This window comes from Oreochromis niloticus, linkage group LG7 (assembly GCF_001858045.2).
Source record: "Oreochromis niloticus isolate F11D_XX linkage group LG7, O_niloticus_UMD_NMBU, whole genome shotgun sequence".
Taxonomy (NCBI): Eukaryota; Metazoa; Chordata; class Actinopteri; order Cichliformes; family Cichlidae; genus Oreochromis; species Oreochromis niloticus.
The window spans coordinates 45,440,360-45,467,695 of record NC_031972.2 but is presented as its reverse complement, the minus strand read 5'-3'; the positions used below and the strand labels follow the sequence as shown (position 1 = coordinate 45,467,695).

The 27,336-nt window shown below is 39.5% G+C and overlaps 2 protein-coding genes across 2 annotated transcripts; both read right to left on the bottom strand.

The window, feature by feature from the left end:
* Positions 1–1,736: 1,736 nt before the first annotated feature.
* LOC109202927 (interferon-induced transmembrane protein 3-like) lies at positions 1,737–5,852 on the bottom strand. Its single transcript, XM_019361805.2, has 3 exons — positions 5,663–5,852; positions 2,899–3,146; positions 1,737–2,073 (listed from the first exon to the last, which is right to left on the bottom strand). Exons 1-3 carry the CDS (start codon positions 5,802–5,804, stop codon positions 1,891–1,893), a joined length of 573 nt encoding a protein of 190 aa, XP_019217350.2. The 5' UTR covers positions 5,805–5,852; the 3' UTR covers positions 1,737–1,890.
* Positions 5,853–8,151: 2,299 nt separating this feature from the next.
* LOC109202928 (dispanin subfamily A member 2b) lies at positions 8,152–9,731 on the bottom strand. Its single transcript, XM_019361807.2, has 3 exons — positions 9,671–9,731; positions 8,969–9,216; positions 8,152–8,580 (listed from the first exon to the last, which is right to left on the bottom strand). Exons 2-3 carry the CDS (start codon positions 9,191–9,193, stop codon positions 8,416–8,418), a joined length of 390 nt encoding a protein of 129 aa, XP_019217352.1. The 5' UTR covers positions 9,194–9,216; positions 9,671–9,731; the 3' UTR covers positions 8,152–8,415.
* Positions 9,732–27,336: the final 17,605 nt, after the last annotated feature.

Sequence of the window (27,336 nt, the reverse complement as noted above, 5' to 3'; positions counted from 1 at the left end):
TTTTTGCTTGTTTTATTTTATTTTTTTTCTTCCAGCAGGGGATCCAGCGGATTTTTTAGTGCCTTTTCTCATTGTCCGTCTTCCCCTTTGTTTTTCTTTCCTTCTCCTTTTCTTAAACATCTCTTGTCTACATCTTTCCCTTTCCTATCCCCCAGTCATATCTGTTTCGTATGTAATAACTTAGAAGTTTAAAATTAAATTAAATTAAATTAAATTAAATTAAATTAAATTAAATTAAATTAAATTAAATTAAATTAAATTAAATTAAATTAAATAATAAAGATAAATCAAGTGGATTCATTATGGCAAGTTGGAAAATTAAATCTGTTGGGCATTTCTTTCTTGGCCTTCAGGCAATAATTCAGATTCCTACAGTGTGGAACAGGACAGGAAAAAAATCCCATATGAATCATAATTCTGTGTTTAAGTCTTACAACATTTAACACTATTTTCTTTCTCAAAAGTACAATCATGGGTTGGCAATACAGTTCTTATCTTCTCAAACTCAGACAGGAATTAAAAGGTCAATAGTGGATCATGTCTACACACAAAAACTAGAATAGACTGAATTTTCACTACTCTCTAACATATTTATCAGATGTATATCTAATCCTTACTAGCAGATAGGGTAAATCTCTGTTTTAGCACTCTGACCATTTTCAACACATTTTTACACATAAGGCTGGGTGTCAAGTCCTTTTATTCCCTCAGCTGTGATGCAAGGCGCAGCCACCAGGACTTCTATCTCTCTTTACTCCATGTTACAGGACAAAGGTGGAGCGTTTGAGTGTTTTTGTGATCTCAGAGAGGAGATCACAATGTTCCTGCTCAACAGCAGGTAAAAAAAAGAAGAAATACTGAACAACAGCTCCACAGTCAATGTCTATTTTCTAAACGATATTCAAACATCTGAAAAGAGATTGTTTGTGGTCAATGAGGTGGATTTGCTCAGACCATGAAGGTGAAGGACACCAAGTTCACAAGCACTCAAACTTGCTGACATGCTGTCATCTGTAGTCACGGACCAGGAGCTGCAAAATTTGAGACTGATGTTATCAAAGTGGCAGTCGTGCTCAGTGTGTTTGGATCAATATACATATGTGACTAAGGCTTTTCACACATACTCAATAAAATCAGCTCTCATTCAATGCACACAACAAAAAATGTATAAATAACTTCTTCCACTAATGTCAACAGGGTAAGTGTGTCCTAGTTCAACATATTACTGGATGTGTAACAAACCATGCAAAACAAATTTATGCACCGATGACTTTGATATGACTGAATCATTAATATTGTGGACTTTGTCATCGGATGTGAGCAAAACAATTTCTTTTCTACTATTTTTTTTTACTACTACTTCATATTCTGTTTGTTTATAACTCATTTCTTGTTTATGCACTTATTCTTGTGCATGATTCAGATGTGATCAACTTTAAAACCGAAACAATGAGTAAATATTACTTTTCTCATATTGGTTTGAAGTTTATCATTACCTGTTGCTTACCGGCTGCTTCAAATGTCTGGCCCAAGGACACTTCGTAGCTGCACATGAATGAAACACTGTCAGAATACACACAACTTTGTCTCTTTGCCCACTCTTGGTATATAAAATTTGTTGGGAAAAAAAGACAAAAAGAAAAGATGTAAAACAGTAATATAGAGGGACCTTTATTGAAATATGAAGCTTTTCAGATATCAGTATCAAGTAACAAAGTCTTGTCAGTAAAGAAATAGAGAAGACTTCCATTTAAGATTTCTGTCAAATGTCTTCTTTTCCAGATGGTGCAATTAAAAAGTTCTAGAAGGTTGCAAAATTTATTTTAAGCAGGAAAACACAAATGTGACCTCATCACAGCAGGAGGAGACTCTAAAATGATTATAAAGTAATTAATATCGATTGTAACTGTAACTGTAATGGGAAGTTGCTTGAGCTGCAATAACACTTAATGTAATAATGGAAATCAGGAACCCAGTGACAGCTATGACTGTGGCAGTAATGTTGAGACAGCGAGCAGTGGAGCCATAATGTCGTGCACCATCCACATCTCCAACCATCTTCCTGTCTCTGGCCTGGAAGGAGGAAAGTATTTTATACACTTTAAAAACTGGAGTCCAACACATGTTCAATTCCAGAGAGACTCAGAATGTCAGATATCAAACATAATCCTCTAATAGTTCTGGAAAATATCTTCTTTCCAAGCACTGATTTTTGTAATTTTACAAAATGCAAATGAAGGCAGCTTGTATTGTTTGACGTTACAGTGAATCAGCTGTTCTGTGTTTATAGTTGATTTAGTCCTGTACTGTCTCAGTAAAGCCACTTCATTGCACTGCCCCTACACCCTTACACTCAGACATTTTAATGTCATCTGATGTCTTCTGTGTTGTTTTTATTACTTTTGGTAAGACAATTGTTTGATTTATTGCTTAATTAAATTCAGGTGGTTAATTTCATGAAGACAGAATATTAATTTCCTTTTGTTGTTTTTTATTGCATGTTTTTTCCACTTTATTTTAAGATTTCATCATACTGAGCTCTTTCCTGTATCATATTCATTTTTTACGTAATGTTCTATTATATTTTGTTTTTACTTTGTATACATAATTTCCTTATACTCTCTCTCTCTCTCTCTCTCTCTCTCTCTCTCTCTCTCTCTCTCTATATATATATATATATATATATATATATATATATATATACAGATATATATATATATATACACAGATTTGTTTTTGTTTATATATTTTTTTATTCCAGGTTGTCTTTAAGGTTCTTGCTTCTGTAACACATCAATTTCCCCAAATTTTGGATAACTGTATCTTCTTTTATCACATAGAGCAAGCACATAAAAGATGTGGTTTCTAACAAAGTAAAATGTGTCACAATAAACTCACCTTGATGGAATAAATGAGAGCTGCAAGTCCAAGGCAAAAAGGGTTTGCGTAGACAAAGGAAAAGAGCGACCAGATGATATGGTCTTTGGGGGACTCGGTGATGACTTGTTGCCCTGCAGTGATGTTCACAGCAGTGTGCTGGACCACTCCAGGCTGACCGGGGAGTCCACCATAACCCATGCCCTGCATTTGCACGGCTTCAATCGGGTAGCCTTGAGGATGCATCACTGAAACCGTTCTCAGCTCAGCTGCAATGTGGAGAGGATAAAGGTGTGAACAAGAACAAGAGAGTCGCCATAAGTTGTGCCTTTTAAAGCTTTTTTTGGAGGGGGCGGGGGGGGGGGGGTTGGGGCAGGAAGCCCAGGAAAACTTGAACTACAAGATTCATCACTACAAAATAAAGTAAGATATAAAGAATGCAAATCAAACTGTCACATCTAAATATGAACCTGCAAAGTAAGCGGTGCCAGTCACAAAACCTTTTACATTAATAGCACTGCCAGTTATAGTTTGAGAAATAACCTTTATTGACTGGATTCAAATATTATTATTTTTATGTACTTGCACTTTCTTTCCTGCTGTTACAAAATTTGCTTAAATCGTCAACTTTGCACAACAGATGCAAAACATGAGGAAATATTTGCATGCAAGCCAAAGTGTTTCCTCAAAGCCTGAAGGGAAAAAGAAGCCTAAAGGGAAAAGAAGGAACACACACATGTAAAAGAAGCGCTTAAAACATGCGGTTATCCTAATTGGGCTTTCATCAAGTCAGCAAAGATGCACAGAAAAGAAGATCAGACACCAACTAGTGAGGATAAGAAAGACAAACGCAACAACATTGTCATCCCCTATGTAGCCGGTGTATCAGAAAAACTCAGGAGAGTCTTCTCCAAGCAAGACATCCCAGTATACTTCAGACCAAGCAACACACTCAGACAGAAACTGGTTCATCCCAATGACAAAACTCCTAAACACGAACTTAACAATGTAGTCTATGCTGTACAGTGCAGCGAGGACTACCCAGACCTCTACATTGGAGAGACCAAACAGCCACTTCACAAACGTATGGCACAACATCGGCAGTCCATCTGCATCTACAGGACAAAGGTCACTCTTTCGAGGATGCCAGTGTACAAATGGTGGGAGGGAATTCAAGGTTTCTGTTTGCATTAGTTATGTTCTGAGTAGTGCTGGACTTCTTAAAGATTATAATTAAATAATTGCTGATGTATGACATGACGCTCACATTTTCAGCAAACAGGAGGGCAGGCCTCCAGGAGGACTTTGTAAGGAACAACCCACCTGAGACACACATGTAGGTAGAAGAACTTGAGGGAGACAGCAGCATCCCTTCATTCAGCTGGTGACAATATGTGTCTAGGTAGCAAAAGACTTGACCGTAGATAAGAGCATAGAATTCTCCATGCAACATCTCTCTAAAAAGTATAACACAGTGTTTTCAGCACCACGTTACTATTGAAGACACTGGAAGGTTGCTGGAGATCTGGAGGGTGTGTTATGTATTATTGAAAAATGCAAAACTGTCATGTCCGTAGGAGCAGTCGTGTAGGAGAGTGTTTCTGGATGGCTCTTCAGCTACGCCCTCAGCCATCACAGGCAATCACAGGAGTACTACTTCAGTCAGCGCGGTCTGCTGCTACACGCCAGTCCATTCAGTCACTCTTAGTGGTAACTAGGCTCGCCTATGGTCTGTATCTGCTTTAGTCTTTGGCTCATGTTAATTCTGCTATAGTTTGCTGCTGAATTTGTGTTGAGTCTGCTTTTGGCTCCAGTATTTGTGAGAACCTCGGTTCATGACTCAAACAGCACAGGAAAAAGATGTACTGTGTTAAACCCAGCATCACTTCTCTCCACAGATTATTTCTTTGGATTTCAGTTGCAGGACCACACCTCCATTCAGGTTCCTTCTGGTTCTTTGTCAATATATGACGCCTCTTTTACTACAAGCAGTACATTATCTCTTATCTCATCAGGGAGTCAATGGAATGTGTGTTTAAAACTTGACAATTGTACTGGATTAAAAAGTTTTAAATTATCTCAACAGCGTTGTGCTGGGTCCCCAGTTTTATGTGGAAGTAAGTAGAGATGGACCGGTCCGATACTGACGTAAATTACTGGATCGGATATCGGCGAGAAATAAAAAATGTAATCCGATCCATTAAATATCAAAAAAGCACCTCACAAAACTTGCGACATGGCGTAACTCGGCTCATAACCGTAGCACGTCGGAGCAGTATGCATCACGTGATAGAGCCTCCAAAGCTCCAAGATCAAAATCCAATCAAGAATCCATGGAATACACTTGACCAATCCTGATCCACTGAGGACCCACTTCCCATCACCATCAACCATCAGCTATGATAGTAATCTGCCATTAATAATTGATGACACATTATTGAAGTGGAAGCTTCTTTTTTAATTTGGTGTCTCTCTCTACTTGCAGATGTGGAGAGAGACCAAAGCATGCTGCTGTATGCACATATTTAATAGGAGGTTAGAGTCCAACCTATTGCTCTTATGATCTAACATTCATAATAAATGCAAAGTAACAGTAACGTTAGTTAGTGTCTGAAAAACCCTTTGACTTTTCTCAGTTTCTGATTTAAACCATTTCATGTTCAGCTGCAGGTCTAAACATGTTCTGTCAGAAAAGCAGAGCAAATATCTGAACTAGAGCACTGACTTCAGTGAACAATTTACCCTGAATAAAGAATAATCATAATAGTCATAATTAGAGACACACCTATGGCAAAGGAGACCCATTGAGTGCAAATCATGAGCACTGCTAATAATGACAGAAAGCATCTTTGGGAAAACTTTAACGGATTACGTTTATGAGCTATAGGCAGCCAGACAAGAGGGTAATACAGATGCTTTGGCTTCATTTTTGGGGAGCTTTTAGGTCATCCATGTTTTCTACAGTCATTAGTTCAGATGGACAGATCCCAGTGGGTTCACCATACATTGCTGTAAGTACACATTTGTTCAGTAGTTGTCTTAAACATTTTTTTAATATTTATTCTTATTTGTTACTGTTATGATGTAACGGGGGTGTACAGGTTTTTGTCCACCAGGGGGCAACGGTTTTTGGAGAGCAGCGTCAGTTTTTGTTGTGCATGCCCCAGTGGTGTAAATAAAGGAGTGACTGTGAGGTCGACATAGTCTCCATGATTCCCTATTGCACGATATCACAATTATTTTAGCCAAACTCAAATATCTTTCTATTTACTGATTATGTTCTGATCAGTATGAGCATAATTAACTATCAGCAAAAATGTCATATGAATTATAATTCTGTGTTTAACTCTTACAACATTTAACACTAGTTTTCTTGCTCAAAAGTATAATCATGGGGTGGCAACACAGTTCGTATCTTCTCAAACTCAGACATGACTAAACAGGTCAGTAGTGGATCATGTCTACACACAAAAACTAGAATAGATTGCACAGAAATTTTCACTACTCAGACTAAATCCCTGCTAACATATTTATCAGACTTATATCTAATCCTCACTACCAGATAGGTAAAAGCTCTGCTTTTGCACGCTGACCACTTTCAACACATTATTAACACAAGGCTGATTTTCAAGTCCTTTTATTCCCTCAGCTGCGATAGCAAGGGGCAGTCAGGGGGACATCAGTCTCTCTTTACTCCACATTACACAACAGTCCACATAAGGGTTGCACTCTTCAGGGTTTTTGTGATCTTAAAGAGGAGATCACAATGTTCCTGCTCAACAGCAGGCAAATCCCCCCCCCAACAAATGCAGCTCTACAGTCAGTGTCTACTTTCTGAGTGATATATTCAAACATCTGAAAAGAGAATGCTTAGTGGACTTGAGGTGGACTTCCTCTGCCCATGAAGGTGAAGGAGACGACATTCACAACCTACTCAAACTTGCTGATATGCTGTCTTCTGTAGCCACAGCACAGGAGCTGCAAAGTTTAGGACTGAGGTTAACATACATCATTCCCCTTATCAAAGTGGCATTAATGCTCAGTGTGTTTGGATCAACATACAAATGTGACTCAGGCTTTTCACACATGAACTCAATAAAAATCAGCTCCCATTCAATGCACAGAACAAAAAATGAATAAATAACTTCTCACACTAATGTCAACAGGGTAACTACATATCAACATATATGTAGGCTACAACAGTCTTGAGGTGAATGTTGTTGTGGTTTGACGCTGTGTAAATAAAACTGAATATTACTGGATGAGTAACAAGCCATGCCTGACTTAAAATTGAAATTATGTTCCATCAGGGTGAAGCTGTAATTGTTATATTTGTGTGTATAATTCTAAGATGCACTATCGATTTTTGAGAAAATAACGATAGTGCGCCTTATCTCTGATTTTTGTTAGAGAGACTTCTGGATATTATTCAGGATGTCGCCATAGACAAAGTGGGATTGGGGGGATTGGGAACCTCATCTGTAACCGGAAAGTTGCCGGTTCGATCCCCCTGCTCTCGCTGTCCTGGTCGTTGTGTCCTTGGGCAGGTCACTTTACCCTACCGCCTGCTGGTGTTGGCCAGAGGGGCCGATGGCGTGATATGGCAGCCTCGCTTCTGTCAGTCTGCCCCAGGGCAGCTGTGGCTACAACTGTAGCTTGCCTCCACCAGTGAGTGAATGAATAGTGGAATTGTAAAGTGCTTTGGGTGCCTAGAAAAGCGCTATATAAATGCAATCCATTATTATAATGTAATGAGTTTCTGCAGTGATGGCTTTGATATGATTTAATCATTAATGTTGTGCACATTCAGATGTCCAATATGAGCAAAATTGATTGGTTTTTAAATAAAAAAAAAACTATTACTACTTCAGATTCTGTTCGTTTACAATTCATTTGTTATTTAAATGCAACTATTCTTGTGCATACTTTCAGATGTGATCAACTTTAAAAGTGAAACAATGAATAAATAATACTTCTTTCATTAGTTCCTTTATATTGGTTTGAAATGTATTGTTACCTGTTGCTTACAGGCTGCCTCAAATGTTTGGCCCATGGACATTTCTTGGTTTGAAAATCTGATCCAACTAAATTTGTAACTGCTGTAGTATTTACATGAGTGAAACATTGTCAGTTTATCTATTTTCAGAGAAGGAAAACACCACTCTGCCCTTTTCCCCACTCATGGTATCAAAAAACTATGTCACCGGTTGGGGTGACATAATTATAATTAGTCAAAAATGTGTAAAGCACAGTAAAATAGAGAGCCATTTATTGAAATGTGAAGCTTTTTAATTCTTAACGATTTGTTAACAAGATTTCTGCATCAACTAACAAAGTCTGAAAACAAAACTTGTCAGTAAAGAAATGGAGAAGACTTCCATTTAAGACTTTTGTAAAATGGCTTTTTTTTCCTCAGATGATGCAATTAAAAAGTTATAGAAGGTTGCAGAATTTATTTTAAGCAGGAAAACAAATGTGACCTAACCACAGCAGGAGGAGACTAAATTACTTACAAAGCAATTAATGATGGTTGTACCCTTAATGGCGAGGGGAAAGTATAAAAGTAGTGAGAACAGCCATCCCAATTATGAAAGCCAGGAACCCAGTGGCAACTATGATTGTGGCGATAATGTTGAGACAGCGAGCAGTGGAGCCATAACTTCGTGCACCATCCACATCTCCAACCACCTTCCTGTCTCTGGCCTGGAACGATGAAAACATTTTATACACTTTAAAAACTTTAATTTCTGACATTTCCTGTGTTGCTACTTCTGGTCAGTCATTTGTTTGATTATTTTTAATTTATTCTCACTTTAAGATTTTATCTTACTGAGCTCTGTCCTGTACCATATCGATTTTTTTACATAATGTTGTATTACATTTTATTTCGATCCCCCCCACCACCACGACACACACACACACACACACACACACACACACACACACACACACACACACTTTTCTTTCATTTAATTGAACTCCTTTTGTGTAGCTGTAATCTTTTATCATATTTTATTACATTTAGCACATTAAAGCAAGCACATAAATGATGTCATTTCTAAGAAATTAAAATTTGTTACAATAAACTCACCTTGATGGAATAAAGGAGAGCTACAAGTCCAAGGCAAAAAGGATTTGCGTAGACAAAGCAGCAGATTGACCACATGATATGGTCTTGCGGGTACTCAATGATGACTGGTTGATCTGTGTTGATGTTCACAGCAGTCTGCTGGATCACTGTAGGCTGAATAGGGAGTTCACCATAACTCACGCCCTGCAATGGCACGGCTTCAGTCGGGTAATCTTGAGGATCCATCACTCAAACTGTTCTCAGCTCAGCTGCAATGTGGAGAGGAGAAAGTTGTGCAAGAACAAGAGTCACCACAAGTTGTGGCTTTTGAAGCTTTTGGGGGTTGGAACAGGAAGCTCATGAAAACGGATCAACAATTGTGTGATTCATCACTACAAAATAAATAACACACTAAGAATGCATCAAACTGTCACATTTCTAAATATGAACCTGCAAAAAAAATTATTCATAGCAATGTCAGGTATAGTTAATATATAGTATACTTTATTAGCTGGATTTAAATGTAATATTGATGTTATGCTCTTCAGATGATGAAACTACAGTGGGCCAAAAAAGTATTTAGTCAGCCACCAATTGTGCAAGTCCTCCCACTTAAAAAGATGAATCATATTGTCTGATTTTTAAAGAATTTATTAGCAAATTATGGTGGAATATAAATATCTGGTCAACTACAAACAAGCAAGATTTCTGGCTCTCAGAGACCTGTGGCTCCTCTGTCCTCCACTCATTGCCTGTATTAATGGCACCTGTTTGAACTCATTATCGGTATAACAGTCACACTCCAAACTCCACTATGGCCAAGACCAAAGAGCTGTTAAAGGACACCATAAACACAAATTGTAGACCTGCATCAGGCTGGGAACACTTAATCTGCAATAGGTAACCAGCTTGGTCTGGGAGCAATTATTCAAAAATGGAAGACATAAAAGACCACTGATAATCTCCCTCGATCTGGGGCTCCATGCAAGATCTCACCCCGTGGGTTCAAAATAATCACAAGAACGGTGAGCGAAAATCCCAAATGGGGGGACCTAGTTAATGACCTGCATAGCTCTGTGACCAAAGCAACAAAGACTACCATCATTAACACATTACGCCGCCAGGGACTCAAATCCTACAGTGCCAGATGTGTCCCCCTGATTAAGACAGCACATGCCCAGGCCTCTCTAAAGTTTGCTAGAGAGCATTTGGATGATTCAGAAGAAGATTGGGAGAATTTTATATGGTCGGTTGAAACCAAAATAGAACTGTTTGGTAAAAACTCTACTTGCCATGTTTGGAGGAAAAAGAATGCTGAGTTGCATCCAAAGAACATCATACCTACTGTGAAGCATGGGGATGGAAACATCATGCTTTGGGGCTGTCCTTTCTGCAAAGGGACCAGGACGACTGATCCATGTAAAGGAAAGAATAAATGGGGCCATGTATTGTGAGAGGGCATTGAAGATGAAATGTGTCCGGGTCTTGCAGCATGACAATGATCCCACAACAAAACTGTTTTATAGACTACATGACAGCATTCCTCAGCATTCCACAGCATTCCACTAGCTCCTATATATCTTTCTGATCTTTTAAATTGGTATACTCCGGCAAGTCATTCAATGCAGACTCTTTACTTTTGACGAGCAAAAATCAGGGAGAGAAAGTGTTAACAGACAGGGATAAAAAATGATATTAAATGTCTCAGTGTGTTAATAGCAGGTAAAACTGGAACTGGATCAATCTCCTCCACAAGCACAGAGGCCGGAGCAAAATGACAGACCAACACCATCAACATCATCAGAACTATAACCAGGGCGAGCTAAATATTCCAGGACTGGGTATCGTCACTGATTTCTAGAATTGATTCGATTCCGATTCACAAGGTCTCGATTCAATTCGATCCACGATTCGATTGAATTCGATTCAAATCAGGGAAATTTTGCCTCAGACATTCATAATTATTATAATTCTGATCATTTATTAGTACATATCCATATTTCCATATCTATAAGAAGAAAGCTGAAGAAGAAAGCTGACACTTGTGAGCTTCATCAGAGGTGTAAGCATCACAGCAGATGCCTTTGAGTCAAAGTAACTGAGGATAAAACACAGAAAAACAAGGTTTTCCTGTCCTGTCTTTTTATAGCAGATAAAAATATTAAAAAATATTCTGCAGTAGAGCAAAAACAGAAGACAACCATGAATCAACATATAAACATTACCTTACCTGATGCTGCTGAAGTGAAGCAGAGCAGAGGTTTAATTAATTAGAGACTAAGTTTAAATTTCTTCAGTATTGAACAGCAGAAGTGAAGAAATTAGACTTTCTTGTCAAAGTCAGTTTAAAAAAAGTTTTCCCACTGTTGCCAAAGTGCTTGCTCATAGGGGGCCGTATGGCAGTGTGCAGATCTGATCGGGTGTGAAGTTGGTCCTGTCTTCTAAGGAGCTGTCTTCTTGTAGTCGTTTTCTGACAGTCTCCACTGCCTCCGTGGTGGGTATGCAAGTAAAGAGAGAGACTACATCATTGTTTTATCTGGATCCAGGCTAAGTTTCTGGACCTTGTCAGTGAAGTCGGTGGAGTTCTTGATGTGATGTGGGGTGTTCCCCACAAGAGGTGCAAGGATGGTAGCAAGCAGTCCATCTGCATCTAAAGGATAAAGGACACTCTTTCGAGGATGCCAATGTTCAAGTTTTGGACAGATGGTGTGAAAGAGGAGTGAAAGAGGCCATCTATGTCCACTGTGAGCGACCATCTTTGAACAGAGGGGGTGGTTTACGACACCAACTGTCTGCCATCTATAATCCAGTTTTGAGTTCCCTCCCCAGACGCCTTAACGCCCACTCACATCCTGGGCCATCTGACCTCAGGAAATCGCATGATAAGGTGGGGCCAGGTTTCACAATGAGCTCACCCGAAACCCTGGCTGATTGGGACCCGCACCTGCTTTCACACCTCGCCTCATGTGATTAGAGGATCACCAGGGGGTCCTTTTGTCCCTCTTTGGGGGGATACTCCCACTGTGTTTAAATCTGGGACTCTCCACCATTTGACCTTAGAACTGAAGAAGCTTCTCGGATGAGAGGTGAAACATCTTCAAGCAACTTAAAGAAGTCCAGACGCTTTTCTTTGCAAGCTCCTTTGACTACGATGACCTGGATGACTGAGAACCTTCACAGACTTCATCACTGTTGGATTTATATTTTATTATTGTCATTTATATTGGGAAATATTTAACCATATATGCTTAGAGGTGTATAATCGATTGTGTAGTGATAGGATGTGTGATCTTTAGGAGTCTGCAAAGACTGTGTGCATTCCAGAGTGTTCTGGCATTCACACCCACATCCAGGGAGCATGGGAGAGGTCATACCTTCTCTTATTGTTTTATGGTAGGATAAACATATCTATATCTGTTTTAGTCTAAGTGCCTGTTGTTTAGATGAACTGCTGGACTTCCACACCAGGAGGGTTAGGGAAGTCGTTTATGGGGTCACACACTGACCCCACACACACACACACACACACACATATTTACACAACGCACAGGCAAGGTACTTTTTGTTTGTATGTATATGTTATATGTTAATGAACCTATGTATATTCATGTAACCTCAATAAAAGAGCATTGTTGCGAGGGAGCAGACGAGAGCAACTGGGGTCAAGCGAAGGAACGGCGTTTGTCTCGTTGATCTCCCTCGTATACGCGAATCATAAAGAGCTCTGCTTGGTGTCTGATAATTTTTGCTGCGTAACTGAATTGTCTTGAACGTTCCAGCGAATAGGTTTATGCTACAAACCTATCAATCACTCTTCAAAGTGACTTCTTCAGTCTCAGATGGCTGCAGGTTTCCCCAACCTCATAAACAATACATTTGCATAATGACTGAAACTAGCACCACCAAAGGAACAGTGGGCTGGGAAGTCAGTTCCATCATCATAATTATGCAAATTCTCATGACCATTGATCAAGGCCCACTAATCAATAGCCATTCGCCATTCACAGAGAGTTAGGGAATGGCTGCAATCACAGCATTGTAAGATAGCGAAATATGTACCTTTAGGCCCCACCTTCAATTCTACTGTAGATCAGATTAGATTAGATAAAACTATTAATCCCTTGGGTGGGTTCCTCCAGGAAATTCTGTTTCCAGTAGCACAGCACCGACAGAAGTAGCAAAAGAATGTACGCAGAAATAGAAATATACCACATATAGACATATAGACATATACAAAGCATGGAGGTCCTGAGTTCAATTCCACCATCAGGCTGGGGTCTTTCTGTGTGGAGTTTGCATGTTTGCCCCGTGTTTGCGTGTGTTCCCTCCGGGTACTCTGGCTTCCTCCCACTGCAGTTAGTGGGGGTAGGTTAATTGGGGAAAAAAAAAAAAATCTAAATTGCCCATAGGTATGAATCTGAGTTAGCCCTGTGACAGACTGGCGACCTGTCCAGGGTGTACCCTGCATCTTGCCCAATTCAATTTTATTTATATAGCGCCAAATCACAACAGCAGTCGCCTCAAGGCACTTTATATTGTACAGTAGATCGTACAATAATAAATACAGAGAAAAACCCAACAATCATATGACCCCCTTTGAGCAAGCACTTTGGCGACAGTGGGAAGGAAAAACTCCCTTTTAACAGGAAGAAACCTCCGGCAGAACCAGGCTCAGGGAGGGGCGGCCATCTGCTGCGACCGGTTGGGGTGAGAGAAGGAAAACAGGATAAAGATATGCTGTGGAAGAGAGACAGAGATTAATAACAGATATGATTCGATGCAGAGAGGTCTATTAACACATAGTGAGTGAGAAAGGTGACTGGAAAGGAAAAACTCAATGCATCATGGGAATCCCCGGCAGCCTACGTCTATTGGAGCATAACTAAGGGAGGATTCAGGGTCACCTGGTCCAGCCCTAACTATATGCTTTAGCAAAAAGGAAAGTTTTAAGCCTAATCTTGAAAGTAGAGATAGTGTCCGTCTCCCGAATCCAAACTGGAAGCTGGTTCCACAGAAGAGGGGCCTGAAAACTGAAGGCTCTGCCTCCCATTCTACTTTTAAATACTCTAGGAACAGCAAGTAGGCCTGCAGTTTGAGAGCGAAGTGCTCTAATAGGGTGATATGGTACTACAAGGTCATTAAGATAAGATGGGGCCTGATTATTTAAGACCTTGTATGTGAGGAGCAGAATTTTGAATTCGATTCTGGATTTAACAGGAAGCCAATGAAGGGAAGCCAATACAGAAGAAATATGCTCTCTCTTTCTGGTCCTTGTCAGTACTCTTGCTGCAGCATTTTGGATTAACTGAAGGCTTTTCAGGTACAGATGGGATAGGCTCCAATGCCCCCCGCGACCCTGGAAAGGATAAGTGGAAGCGAATGGATGGATCGATGGATGGACATATATAAATACAGAGATATATATAAATACAGATTATATAATAGCAATAAATAGGATAATAGGAATAACCAGGGAATTATAAGTTTCAACTATTTTGAGTCTATTGCACTGTTGAATATAGAAAAATATTGCACAGTGAAAAGGGCACTACAGATTAGTTGTTCCCGCCCTCCTTCTGTTTATAAGATTGGGGAAAGCTGCAGTCATCTGAGACTGAAGAAGTCACTTGGATGAGTGACAAAATGTTTCTCCCACTGAAAACGCTACGTCCAGATGAACAGAATCGACTTCTGGAGAAGTGGTTAATATATTAAAATTAAAAGATGCTTTCTAATCATTGAGCATCACAAGGAATTTACAATATGAAGGCAGAGATCTTTTATATGGGTCTTTAAAACATGCATTTCTGTTGGCATCATGCTGTCCTGTCAATTTGCTGGGTTAAGATTTGACATGTAAACTAGTTGATTATGTCGGGGAGCGATGGCTTGATTAAGACACAAGTGAACAGAATGTTGCAGATGGTTAAATGTGACTCAGATCCACCGCTGTATGCATATGAGAACAGTTCCTGTTTCTGATGAACTAGTAAAGATTTGCAGACACACACGGAAAAAATGTAATGTAATGTAATGGCACATGGGTCTGAGGAAGCTGGTGAGCAGTTTGAGGGGAAAAAAGAGTACAAAGAGACAGGAAACTGAGAAGGTGTGAATAAACAGTGTGTATTTGACAAAAATAAGTGTGCAGCCAGGGTAATTCTCACTGAACAAAGCTGTTTTCATAGAAAACTTGACAGCATTCCACATGTTTCTGTTTCAAAAGCTGAATAAAATGTTTGGGTCTATCGCTAAAGAGAGTGCAACAGTACAAACACTAGGAAGAAACTGGCATCCCAGGTGTAAATCCTTGCAATGAGGTGTTTGGGAAGCATCCAGCGGCAAATGTTTCTGTTGTAAGAACTGTGCAGCTGCTAACAAAAATGTCTGTGTATATCCAGCAGGTTGAACCAATGCCAGTTGACACCCAGCAATACAAGAATTGCATGATATCCCGGAGCACTTCTGGGCAACCAGTAAATGTGATGTGGGGGGAAAATGAAAGGTACTCCTCCTCTGGTGGTGGCTGACTTCAGACCATGTAAGCATCAGTATCCATTAAAGCCAAAAGCAGTGAAGATGCAATGCATGCCATGGGCACAGGGAGGAGCTTGCAAAAAAAAAAAAAAAAATTAAGTAAAAAAACAAACCAACAAACACCAAAACAGAAGACATGATATAGACACATTTGCACCAATGTGTTTTCTAAATTCTATTACACACATATATGCGAAAAGTGAGCGTGACGGCCCTTAGTGCATCTGCTTGCTGCTGCGCTCAAGTCTCACACACAACCTGTTGAAAAGGGAGGGGGTGGGCTGCTTCCAAATAGTGCATTTTCATTCATAATGTTGTCAATCCAAGTCCATTACATATTAATGATTTTTTCTGGGATGTGTGAGTCCCAGAAGAAAAAAAAACCCCTATGCAAACCGAATCTATGCACTAAGGTGTGCGTCTGTTAGGTTATGGTTATGTTCTGGTAATTCTCAGTGTGATGGACCGAGTTGAAAAAGCAGGAGAAGTCATAAAGAAGCTTAAATGGAGAGAAGCCAGTGGAGGCCTGAGGAACTTCCCTGTAGGCAAAAAGGCGGTATGGCAGCAAATGGTGCCAATTAGACCCTGTGTCATTGACAAACTTTTTTTGATTTGTTTGAGAGTTTGGTTTAAGTGCTCTGTCAGTCCATCTGTCTGGGGGTGAAAAGGGGTCATCCGCACACTCCTGATGCCTATTTCAACAGTGTCGATATAAAAATTAGTGCCTTGTCCTGTTAAAATCTGGTTTACATATCGAATGAAAATCCAACCCTTGAGAACAGTTGAATCAATGAGGAACTTACAGTTTTTGCTTTAACAGTTTTTAATGTAAAGACTTCAGGATATCTCGTAGCATAGTCTGTAATGACTAGCATAAAATGATTTCCAGCTTTACTCTTTTCCACAGGACCAAGTATGTCCATGTCAAGATGCTGAAATGGTGTACCAGTGATTGGGAGAGGTTGGAGTGGTGCTTTGGTGGGGACCCTAATTGAAGTCTTCTGACACTGAGGACAACTTCTGCAAAACAGATCAATGTCTGAGCGTATACCAGGCCAGAAAAAGTACCGCTTAATGCGAGCATTGGTTTTATGCTTCCCAAGGTGCATAAAACCAGCCCAGGGAATGAAGTGCCCCAAAGTAAACACTGATATGTTTCAGAAGGAGCTGTGTCGTCATTTGACACATATTTCCTGTGCACCGAAGTCTGCTGCCAGTATCTATTAAAGCATTAATTTCTTGTACATTAATCTTAACTGTGGTGATTTTGACTGCTTTTTCTCAGATTTAATATCCACATTCTGGTGAGGCACAAAACACATCTGAGTTAGTTTTCTTTGATTCTTAGGACACCTGGGCTTAGTGTAACCTTCCTGTCCACAAAGGTAACACACTGGTGGCCTTTTACCTGGCCTGGAGGTATTTGGAGGCTGGTTTTCCCTTGTAAAGCGCTTACCCACACCCGTTGCTGGCCTCTGGGGGTGCTGAGGCGGTTGCGACCGATGTGAATCTCTGGCAGCCCTCTATGCACTGTTGCTCCATGGCTGACTCCTACTTCGGGCAGCTAAAAAGCACGTTAGCCAGGGTGACAACATCTGCAGCAGACTTTGGATTACGCTCCCTGATCCAGACCTGAAGCTCAGGACACAGGATTCTTAAAAACCGCTCAAAGATAATAATTTCACCAAATTCTTTTATATTCTATTTTTAGGCTGAATCCATATCTCACAAGGTTCTTTCAGCCTTGCATACAGTTCCTTGGGACTCTCATCAAAAACATTAAGACAGTGGAATCTTTGCCTGTATGTTTCTGGATTTATATCATATTTTTTCAAAATGGCAGCTTTTACCTTATCATATTCCAGTTAATCATCCACATTCATATTAACACAGTCAGAAGAGGAAGAGGTGAAAAATCCAGTCTGACTCTGGCCAGCGACAGGCAGCTGTAATTCTCTCAAAAGTGGTCAGAAAATGTTCAAAATAAGCTTCCACAGCTAAGACTGAACTGTTAATATGGAGGCTGAGCCAGAACCCTCAGGCTGAGATGTTGCTTGAGCCTGATAGTCAGTTGGAGTTTCAACAGGCTCTGGATCAGTTGCTGTGGGCTCTGGAAGTTGGGTTGGTTCTGGCTTGCACCTCTATCTGCAATAGCTAAAACTGGTGTTGCAAACTCTTGAAACGCTGCTCTTGCAGTATAGCGTCCTCTCTCTGCTTTTTATCTTGAACTTCCTGTTGTCCCATGAAGGCCTGAAGAATTCCAGCAATATCAAGCAGAGTTGACTGCCTGATATTTTCTCCTTCAGTGTCTCCAGCCACAACTGAAATTCCTTCTCCCTCTCTGGTGGCTGCACAGCCTCTTTGGTCTGGTTTCCTTTCCTTGGGCGCACAGCATTCTGCATGGCTTAAAAAGTTTTGTCAGGGGAGAAAAAAAAGGTAGAAAAATGCAAATAAATAAGTAAAAATAAAAATCCTGTCTCCTCAACTGAAACGTCCCACTTCTAGCACCACATGTGATGGACCAAGTTGAAAAAGCAGAGGGATCACAGGAATTATTAGAAAAATAAGGTTTTCCTTTATTTAACCCTCCCCCCAAAAATATATTTACAAAAGTTATAAATGTTGAGCTCATAAAAAAGGTCAGAGAAACTAAACTCAGGCAAAGAGACCTGTGAACCCAAACGACTGCCCAAACAAATATAACTGACCCAAACAGGAAATGACACACAAGGGTATATATAATGGCTGATCAGACCACTATGACACAACAGGAGTAACTAAACAAAACACAATCATAAACCACAAAATGATGTAGTACAGTCTAGTTTGTTTATCAGGTCAAGAGAAGACAACAAAATGAATTTTTAACAACAAACATGCAAACAAAGTCATGCAACAGTGAATCAAGTTGGAACGCCAACCTAGCAACAAATGACCAACTGATCAAAAAGAGATGTTGACTATGCCACCTTCATTTTCTATGCTTTTTTTCAGCACCTTGTAGAAGATACAAAGTCACTGTAACTTGACTCCTCAGAATGATGGAGAACAGCTAAAACTTTCACATTTTAATTAACAATTAAAATAACAAAGGCAAATAATGCATGTGAAACATGAACTGAAAAAACTAACAATAATAACTAATGTTTAAACTAATTATACTATTATAAAGCATTGAGCACAAACTGCCACAAAGATAGACTCCTATCATTTTTTTTTTATTATTAACACTTTTTATTATAGTCACTTTTTACTCTTGATACACTTGCACAGGTGAACACATTATACTGAAAGGTCTCCTCACCACTGATAATTTTGCATAAAGATACAAATACAAAGAAGTAGTTAGTCACTTACTTTATATGTAAAATGTGTCTTGCATTTAGAAATTAAGCAGAAAGATTAAATCTGCAGCCAGTGTCGATATGCACGCTTTCTAACAACAGAATTATTTAAACACTTACTTCAACAGGAACTTCAGAAGGATACATTGCTTCTCTCCCATACATTAAATGGAATTGTGTGTATTTGGTTGTGGTGTGGACTTTAGACCTCAGAGAATACAGTGCGGCATCCAGATACACATCCCAGTCATTCTATTGACTGTTGACTAATTTTCTGGGGGCTCTACATGTAGACATAAAAAAACCCACACAATAGTGACAGTGTCTTAAAATCTGTTGAAATGTTACATACAAATAAAGCATACATGTTGTCATTTGTCTTTTCATTGAGGCCATTTGTCTGTGGGTGATATGCTGCTGTGACACTCCTATCTATTTTCATTAAGCTGCAAAGACTTGAGCTTCAAAGACAAAAGAAAATAGTTTCTCAAACACAATCACACAAAACCTTTGGCCTGGCAGACATTTGGCACACTGTGGCCAATGATTTACCTTTAGGTATGGAAAAGTAAACTTAACTCTTAACAATTTAACAAGTTAACAATTTCTCTTCCTTGGTCAGATAAAATTCTTTTTGGGCAGCCATGTCTACATATGACTGAGCACAACTGATGAGCTACCTCAGCAGCACATTTGCTTTTTAACGAAAAAACCTCAACCCATTTTGAAAAATAGTTGCAGTGGGAATGTACTGATGCCACTAGAAGTTTTTGGAGAAGGTCCAGTTAGATCGATTCCAATTAGCTCCCAGACATCTGACACCTGTCAATGAAGAATCACATTTTTAATATGTACATTATAACATTACTATTTTCTACTAAAATGCTGCTGATATTTACCTTAATATACTGCAGTGGTTGCACAGCAGCCAAAGGCTTTCCTATTTTTTGGCACTTGTCACAAGCCAGGATACATAATTACAAATACTCTATAAGAAAGACTAAATCTAGCTAACGTGTTAATTACTGCACATCATCCTGAAATCTGGGACAGATCTTCAGGATAACTACGCATTCTTTTTGTACATTGTTAACATACCTTACTTTTTTTTTATAAATGAAAACTTCAAAAATACATACCCAATTCCCAATGTCAACTGACATGCCCTACCAGTAAAATCTGGAACACATTGCAGTTCGAGTCTTGAGTACACCAGTGTGTCCACCAATAGAACTTGAATGAAACTCCTTAAATAGTCCCATAGCTTTTGTCATTTACATTTAAGAAATGTAAATTGATTATAAAATGTATTTAACCAATAAGTACATCTAGTTAGTATTTACAATAAACTACTGACCCTTCAGCCTGAATTTTGAGGCATATCTCTTAAGGGTTTCCCTCTGGGACTTGTCGTATTCTGATGGGTAGGACCCATCAGAAAGAAACATGAGCAGTTCCTCGTATTTGTTCTCCATAACTAAGGAGAAAATCGGACATTTTCAAAATGGCTTCGAGATCCATTATGTAAGACGCAATGCACATACAGTAAATAAAATGACCAATGTCAAGGTGCTTAGAAATTAAACAACGTTATTACTCAATAAGTATATAGTGCAATATTACTTTCTTCGACATAACAACGGAGCAGTTCACTAACTGCAGGAGGACTAAAATTAATTGTTTACACTGTATGCAAGTTTACAGAAGTTTAGAAGTACTAAATCAAGACTTGAAATATGACTTCAATTGAGACACCAAATTGGAGTATTTTTGCACGAAAAACAAAATGCATGTTAGCTTGAAAAGTTAACAAATTGACAACAGCTTAAGGAAAACAAGTATCAACTGTAATAAAGAAGTAAAACATATAATACTAACCTTTTTTCGCACGCACAAGATTGGGGTAGGTTCAAATAATAGGCGTATACTATTAACACCGAAAACATGGCCGCTTTGAGATGTACGCATGCGCAGTAACAACAAGTAGAACAGCTTAATATGTAGGGTGTTTTTTCAGAACATCGGCTCTGTTTTAGAAGAAATTACATGTAAAAACTCTTAACATTAAAAAAAACAAAAAACAGATGATGATCATTTTTAAGTACTCTGATCATTTTATGCAACATTTTACACTTCCATCATAGCTAAATGAGCCCTCGTTAATTTGATCATATTTGACTCATTTCCTGGGATCCATCTATTCCTGGGATAGATGACAGTGTGAAGGAATTTCCAAACCTGGGCGCATGACTTACATCAAAAACAAAAAGCATGTGCCTCAGTATTTACCAGAGTTTCAACACATTTTACATTGTAGGCGACATACCGCCCACTTTTCTCTTAATTGAGTCAGACCAGTGAAACTCCCCTTTCAGAAAATGGAAAACAAACTTTTCTGTCATTTAATTGTTTATTGCTTAATTAATTTGTATAGTGTGATTTGCCATAAGGTTAAAAATACAGTTAAATGCCCCAAAATGTATGCTTGTGCTTTTTTGTGGTGAGGAGCCGATCAAAGAGTTACGATTTATAAATGGCTTCAAGTGCACATCTAACATTTCAGTCAGCAGTGTTATTGATTTGAGCTTTGTGACATGTCATCAGTTGGATATGTCACGGTCTGCCCCGCAGACAGTGGGGGTGTGGGGAAGACAGGACCCAAAACGCAGGACTCTTCACTGCAACGGTGCGTTTATTTACAGTGCAGGAAACAATAACAGTTAATCCCCGTGCTCTCCCGTGACTCCCGTGTCATGTCTTCTTCCCAAAAAGTCCCAGTGTAGTGCTCTCTGCTCCTGTGTCTCTGCATTCCCCGTGCTCACTGCTCTCGGACCTGCATTCCTCCTGAGGGAAAACAATAGCAGCCGTTAACACACTTAATCCCAGCAGGCATACAGTCACAGACTTTCCAACTACACTAGAAGACTGACATGTCGTCAAACGCAATAATCCCGCGTCGGTGGAAGCTCCACGGCTCTTCTAAATAGCTCCCCCAACGAGCCCAGATGAGGAGCAGGTGTGTGGCTAGGACTTCGGGTGTGGCCAGTCCTCAAGCCAGGCCACGCCCCTCAGGCCTGAAGGTGCCTGTAACTTGGCCTCAGAAAACAGCAACACACACACACATACCTGCCTACATACAGATGCGGACAGAGACCAGAGGCAGTGCAGACAACACACCAAATGATGATAATATTAATAATAATAATAATAATAATAATAACAACAACAACAATCATAGTCCCCACTGCTTATGGATCCCGAGTCCCCAGAGCCGGGTCCGTGACAGTACCCCCCGTCTAAGGGTCGGCTCCCGACGACCCGAAAACAAAAAAAACCAACAAAACCCACAGTACAACCAACTCAGCTAGCCGCTCAAGCACCTGCAGCTCAGCTAGCTGCTCAAGCACCTACTCAACTTCCTCAACAAATATCACTACACTCAGTAGCTCTGTCTCTAGTACCGTCACCTGATCTATTGCTAATCAGCCTCTTCAATGGTGCCTCCTTTCATTCAGGTTTACAGCTTTACTCATGTTATTAAACTGCTTTCCTCACAGTTGTACACAGAGGTAACACATGCGTTTACTCTGTGTTTTATTCCTGTAGAAAAAGAAGCCGACAATCCCAGCAGGATGAAGACTGGGCGTATACTAAAAAACAACCAAACGCCTTCATGTTGTATCTGAAGGAGCAGAGGTCACAGGTAATGGCTGAGCTAAACATCACTGGAAGTGCAGCCTTAAATCCAGTCGTGGGAGAGAGGGTAACTGTATAACTCTGTGCATAGAATTATGCATCTGTTCATGTTTTATGCTTATTTTTGTGAATGTGTACCAGTAGTCCTGTAGTAATGTGTAGTAGCAGTGCTGCTGTGTAATCATACATGCTGACAGTGTGTGTTCTTATGATCTTCTGTCCACAGTGTCAAATGACCAGAAGTCCAAATATTTTGATCAAACGGAAACAGAAAGATGCCATCACGAAAAAGGAGAATCCCGATTGGTACACCAAAGACAACATTTATGTCCCAAGTGCAAACATTCAATTCATACATGTGTGCATCTCTGCACTGAATGATGAAACAGTCACTGCCCCAGATGAAACAATATTCTTTCATATCATTTTCTATGCCTGTATATTGTAAATTTATTGACAGAATATTAATATTAATATCATCAATACATATGTACCAAATAAAATCAAAATTTAAAAAATCACTGATGAATCTGGAGTTATTTACAAGTTGATTTGCTTCGTGTGTTGTTTTTTCTTTCTCACATGTGGTTTACTATAAAGACATCCTGTAAACCTTTCTTGTAAATAAATAAATAAATATAATGTGTATTCATCAAAAAAGCCATTGTGTGGGTTGGGTAACCTGTCTGACAAAGTGAAGTAGGCTAAAAGATCTCTAAAAGCAACACATTATTCCATGATATAAAGAAAAAGCAGAGAAACAAAGACAGCACCACTCCTCTGTTAGAGTACTAAAAAAACCAGGATATCTGACTGCACTGGATGGACCACAAGTCCACCCTCTCTCCCAATCCAATCCAACTTTACTTAAAAAGCACTTCAAGATACCCAGCACAGGACTAAAGTGCTGTACAGTAAATCAGTTAAGAATAATAGAATAAAACAAAACAGCAAAAAAACCAAACAAAAGCACATAATACATAAAAGTTTAAATTTAAACAGGCCTATATAAAAACAAAACATAAAACAGCATAGAATCAACTAAAACAACTAAAATAAAAATAAACTAAAAACCAACATCTCACATGGTGTCAAAGCCAGGGTGAAGAGATGGGTTTTCAGAAGTGATTTAAAAACAGGCAGAGAAGAGGCCAGTCTAATCTCTAATGGCAGATCGTTCCACAGTTTTGGAGCTGCTAAAGCAAAAGCACAATATCTCCTCTACACTCAGTCCTGGGTACATTCAGGAACAGCTGATCAGCTGACCTAAGAGAGTGGGTGGGTGTATAGGGCTTTGGAGCGTGATGTCATGGGGGTGGGCGTGGAAAGGATTTTGGCCTGATGCGCCATTTTCGGGGTCAAAACAAAGCGCAAGCGAAAAAGGAGCGAAAGCACACATAACAGCCATGGTTCGTACTTGCTGTGTGGTCGGCTGCAATGTTCGATCGTACGACCGGCACGGGCATAAGCTTGGGTTGTCTTTTTATGCTTTCCCAACCTGGAAGCAACATGAAGGAGCTCATGTATCAGATGTTACCAAACGAAGGCGTCTAGCCTGGATAGCAGCCGTGAGACGAGCTGATATCAAGTTCTCTTCCATCTCCAGATATCAGTTGGTGTGCTCCAGACATTTTCATTCCGGTAAGTTGTAAATATGTTCACATCACACTTTATAGCTGAATAATATTATCGTTGGTGGTCTCGGAAGTTATAGAAATTGCGAACAAACAAGGTGAAGCTAAAATAGGGGAAATGTGCTCAAACCTTTGAGTGCCAGTTAAAAGACAAGCAGCAGCATTTTGCAGCCTCTGTATATGAGTAATGTATGAAGCACTGACATGTCACAAAGGGATTGCATGTCACAAATTTCAAAGAAAACAGCTCCAACAATGGAAACATGTCATTAGCCTAATAATATTATCACATTATGGCAAAGTGAATAATAAATGAATAAATCCTGAGTTAGTGTAGAACACAATAGGTGATTTAGGCCTCAGTCACACCAGAGTGAAAATAGGACGGCCACCAACTGGTCACCCGCAGGCTGAGAGTGAGAAACCACTTTTGATTGCAAGGCGATCAAACGTGGTTGGGTGGGAGGCAGCCTGTCTCTTTCAGACTCGGAATGAATACAGCCACTCCTAAAAACATTGGTCAGGGTCTGCAATTAATTGCCATGTAATTTATAATAATCTTTCACCCCCAGCTGTTTCCTCTTTTCCCATTGTGCGGCCCCATGATCGTAGGTGACACATCCCGAGTACATCCTGTTCTAACTTCACCAGGCACGTATGCAGTTGCAAGCAGACCACTTCTTTTAAAACAGTCAGTGTGGCTTTCAAAATACATATATATATGTATGTATATATATATATATATACATATATATATATATATATATATATGTGTGTATGTATAGAGAGGGAGAGAGAGAGAGAGATACTGATTATGTTCTGATCAGTGTGAGCATAATTAATCATCAGCAAAATCCCATATGAATCATAATTCATCATAATTCTGTGTTTAACTCAACAAACAATTTAACACATTTCTAACACATACGACAATTAACTTTATTTTTCTTGCTCAAAAGTATAATCATGGATTGACAACACAGTTCTTATCTTCTTAAACTCAGACAAGAATAAAAAGTTATATAATGGATCGAGGGCCGGTGTCCTGCAGGTTTTAGATGTGTTTTTGATCCAACACAGCTGATTTAAATGGCTAAATGACCTCAACAGCTGTGTCCCAAAACGTAGGCTGTATCCTCCGCCGCATTTGTAGACCGATTACGTCACACTTTGTATATGTCACACAGTGGAAATTTGTATTTATCTTTTATATTGGTTTTATTCTGATTTTTAGTGTTTATTTATGAGTGTAGTTTTCATTTGCATGATTTTATTCTGTTTGTATTGCATGTTTTTAGTGTGTTATTGGACATTGTTTTAATCCACTGTGGGTTGGCTGGGCATGGGATAAATTAGTTGATAGGTATCACCTGCTGAGGTATAGGTGACCTATCAGCTGTGTAAAGACCTTTTAAAAGCAGGCTAGCTGAGCACTGGGAGGAGAGAGGCCCCAGATATGAGGAGGAATGTATGAAGGCCAGGTGAAAAGAGGGACCTGCTGCCTGATCGTGGGAGTGCGATGTCTAATCTGGAGACGGATCGGCCAGCGTGATGTGGCGTTCCAGTCCCGACAGCAGTAACGGTGACAGTAGGAGAACGTGAGCTGGGCTGGGATGTGATGGGCCCAATGAAGGGACAAGAGGAGGATAGGAAAGTCCTTCTCGTCTGCCAGAGACGAGGCTGACGTGGACTCCCCTCTAGAGAAGGAATTCCTGGCCTGCTGGTGGACCCATAATGTAGACCCATAATGTGAATGTAGAAAATTATGTTTTTACTAGCTTTAGAATTGGGTTGGTTTATTTCTGGGGGATTTTAGATATTGATGACATTTTATTGTGTACCTTTTTAAGGGTGCTTTTTATTTGTGCTCCCTGGCCTGGGAATAAACAGTTTCAGATCAGGCCTGTTTCATATTTGTGCCCTTCATATCTGAGTCTCTTGCCACCCCTTGGATTTAAAAGAATCATTCTCTTCAGCGTGACATTCTGGCGCATCACCTTTAGTGTCTGCTTTACATTTACATAATTTATTGATACTCTTATTTCATTTAATTGAACTCCTTTCTTTTGTATAGTTTTAACCTTTTATCATATTGTAAGTAGGTTGTCTTTAATCTTCTGGCTTTTCCCAACATTGATTTCCAAAGATTTTATGTAACTTTATCTTTTATCACATAAGCACATAAAAGATGTAATTAAGCACATAAGCACATAAAAGATGTAATTAATAAGAAATTAAAATGTTTCACAATAAACTCACCTTGATGGCATAAATGAGAGCTGCAAGTCCAAGGCAAAAAGGATTTGAGTAGACAAAGCAGCAGAGCGACCAGATGATATGGTCTTTGGGGGACTCTGTGATGACTCGTTGCCCTCTTGTGATGTTCACAGCAGTGTGCTGGACCACTCCAGGCTGACCAGGGAGTCCACCATAATTCACGCCCTGCAATGGAATGGCTTCAGTCGCGTAACCTTGAGGATGCATCGCTCAAAATGTTCTCAGCTCAGCTGCAATGTGGAGAGGAGAGAGGTGTGAACAAGAACAAGAGTCCCCACCAGTTGTGACTTTTAAAGCTTTTGGGGGCTGGAACAGGAAGCTCATGAAAACCTGACCTGCAAGATTCATCGCTACAAAATACAGGAACACACTAAGAATGCATCAAACCACACTCTAAATATGAAGCTGCAAAGAAAGCACTGACAGTTACTAAACCTCTTCTACTAACAGCACTGCCAACTAAAAACCTTTATTAGCTAGGTTTAAATGTCGTTTTAGCTTTGTGTTATTGAGATGGTGAAACATGACTTTAGTATCGCCTAATTGTTGCTGTAGATTTTTTTTGAAATACTGAAATGTGTTTATTTCTCGTAGGTGGGTAGGCTCAAAATTTGACAGGGTTCAGGGTCAGTTCCAATATATTCAGTCATGACTGATGAAAGTTTTATATTATTGATCTTCATTAGACAACCTTTTCCTGGAAATGAGGTGACTATGTTTGTAAATTGCTATATTTTGTACAGAGTTAAGATGAATTCTTTCAATAATATCAAGAATGTGCATTTTCACACAGAAAGTTTACAAAAGATATATTCTTTCATATCATTTTCTATGCCTGTATATTGTAAATTGTATTGTATTGACAAAATATTAATATTAATATCATCAATACATATGTACC

Excerpts from the sequence above, each read along its gene's own strand:
- LOC109202928 (XM_019361807.2), bottom strand. The coding sequence starts at position 9,193 with ATGGATCCTCAAGATTACCCGACTGAAGCCGTGCCATTGCAGGGCGTG. Across the intron at positions 8,581-8,968 it reads CTCTCCTTTATTCCATCAAG|GCCAGAGACAGGAAGGTGGT; the intron begins GTGAGTTTATTG and ends TCATCGTTCCAG.
- LOC109202927 (XM_019361805.2), bottom strand. The coding sequence starts at position 5,804 with ATGAAGCCAAAGCATCTGTATTACCCTCTTGTCTGGCTGCCTATAGCT. Across the intron at positions 3,147-5,662 it reads ATGGGTCTCCTTTGCCATAG|CTGAGCTGAGAACGGTTTCA; the intron begins GTGTGTCTCTAA and ends TCCACATTGCAG. Across the intron at positions 2,074-2,898 it reads CTCTCATTTATTCCATCAAG|GCCAGAGACAGGAAGATGGT; the intron begins GTGAGTTTATTG and ends TCCTCCTTCCAG.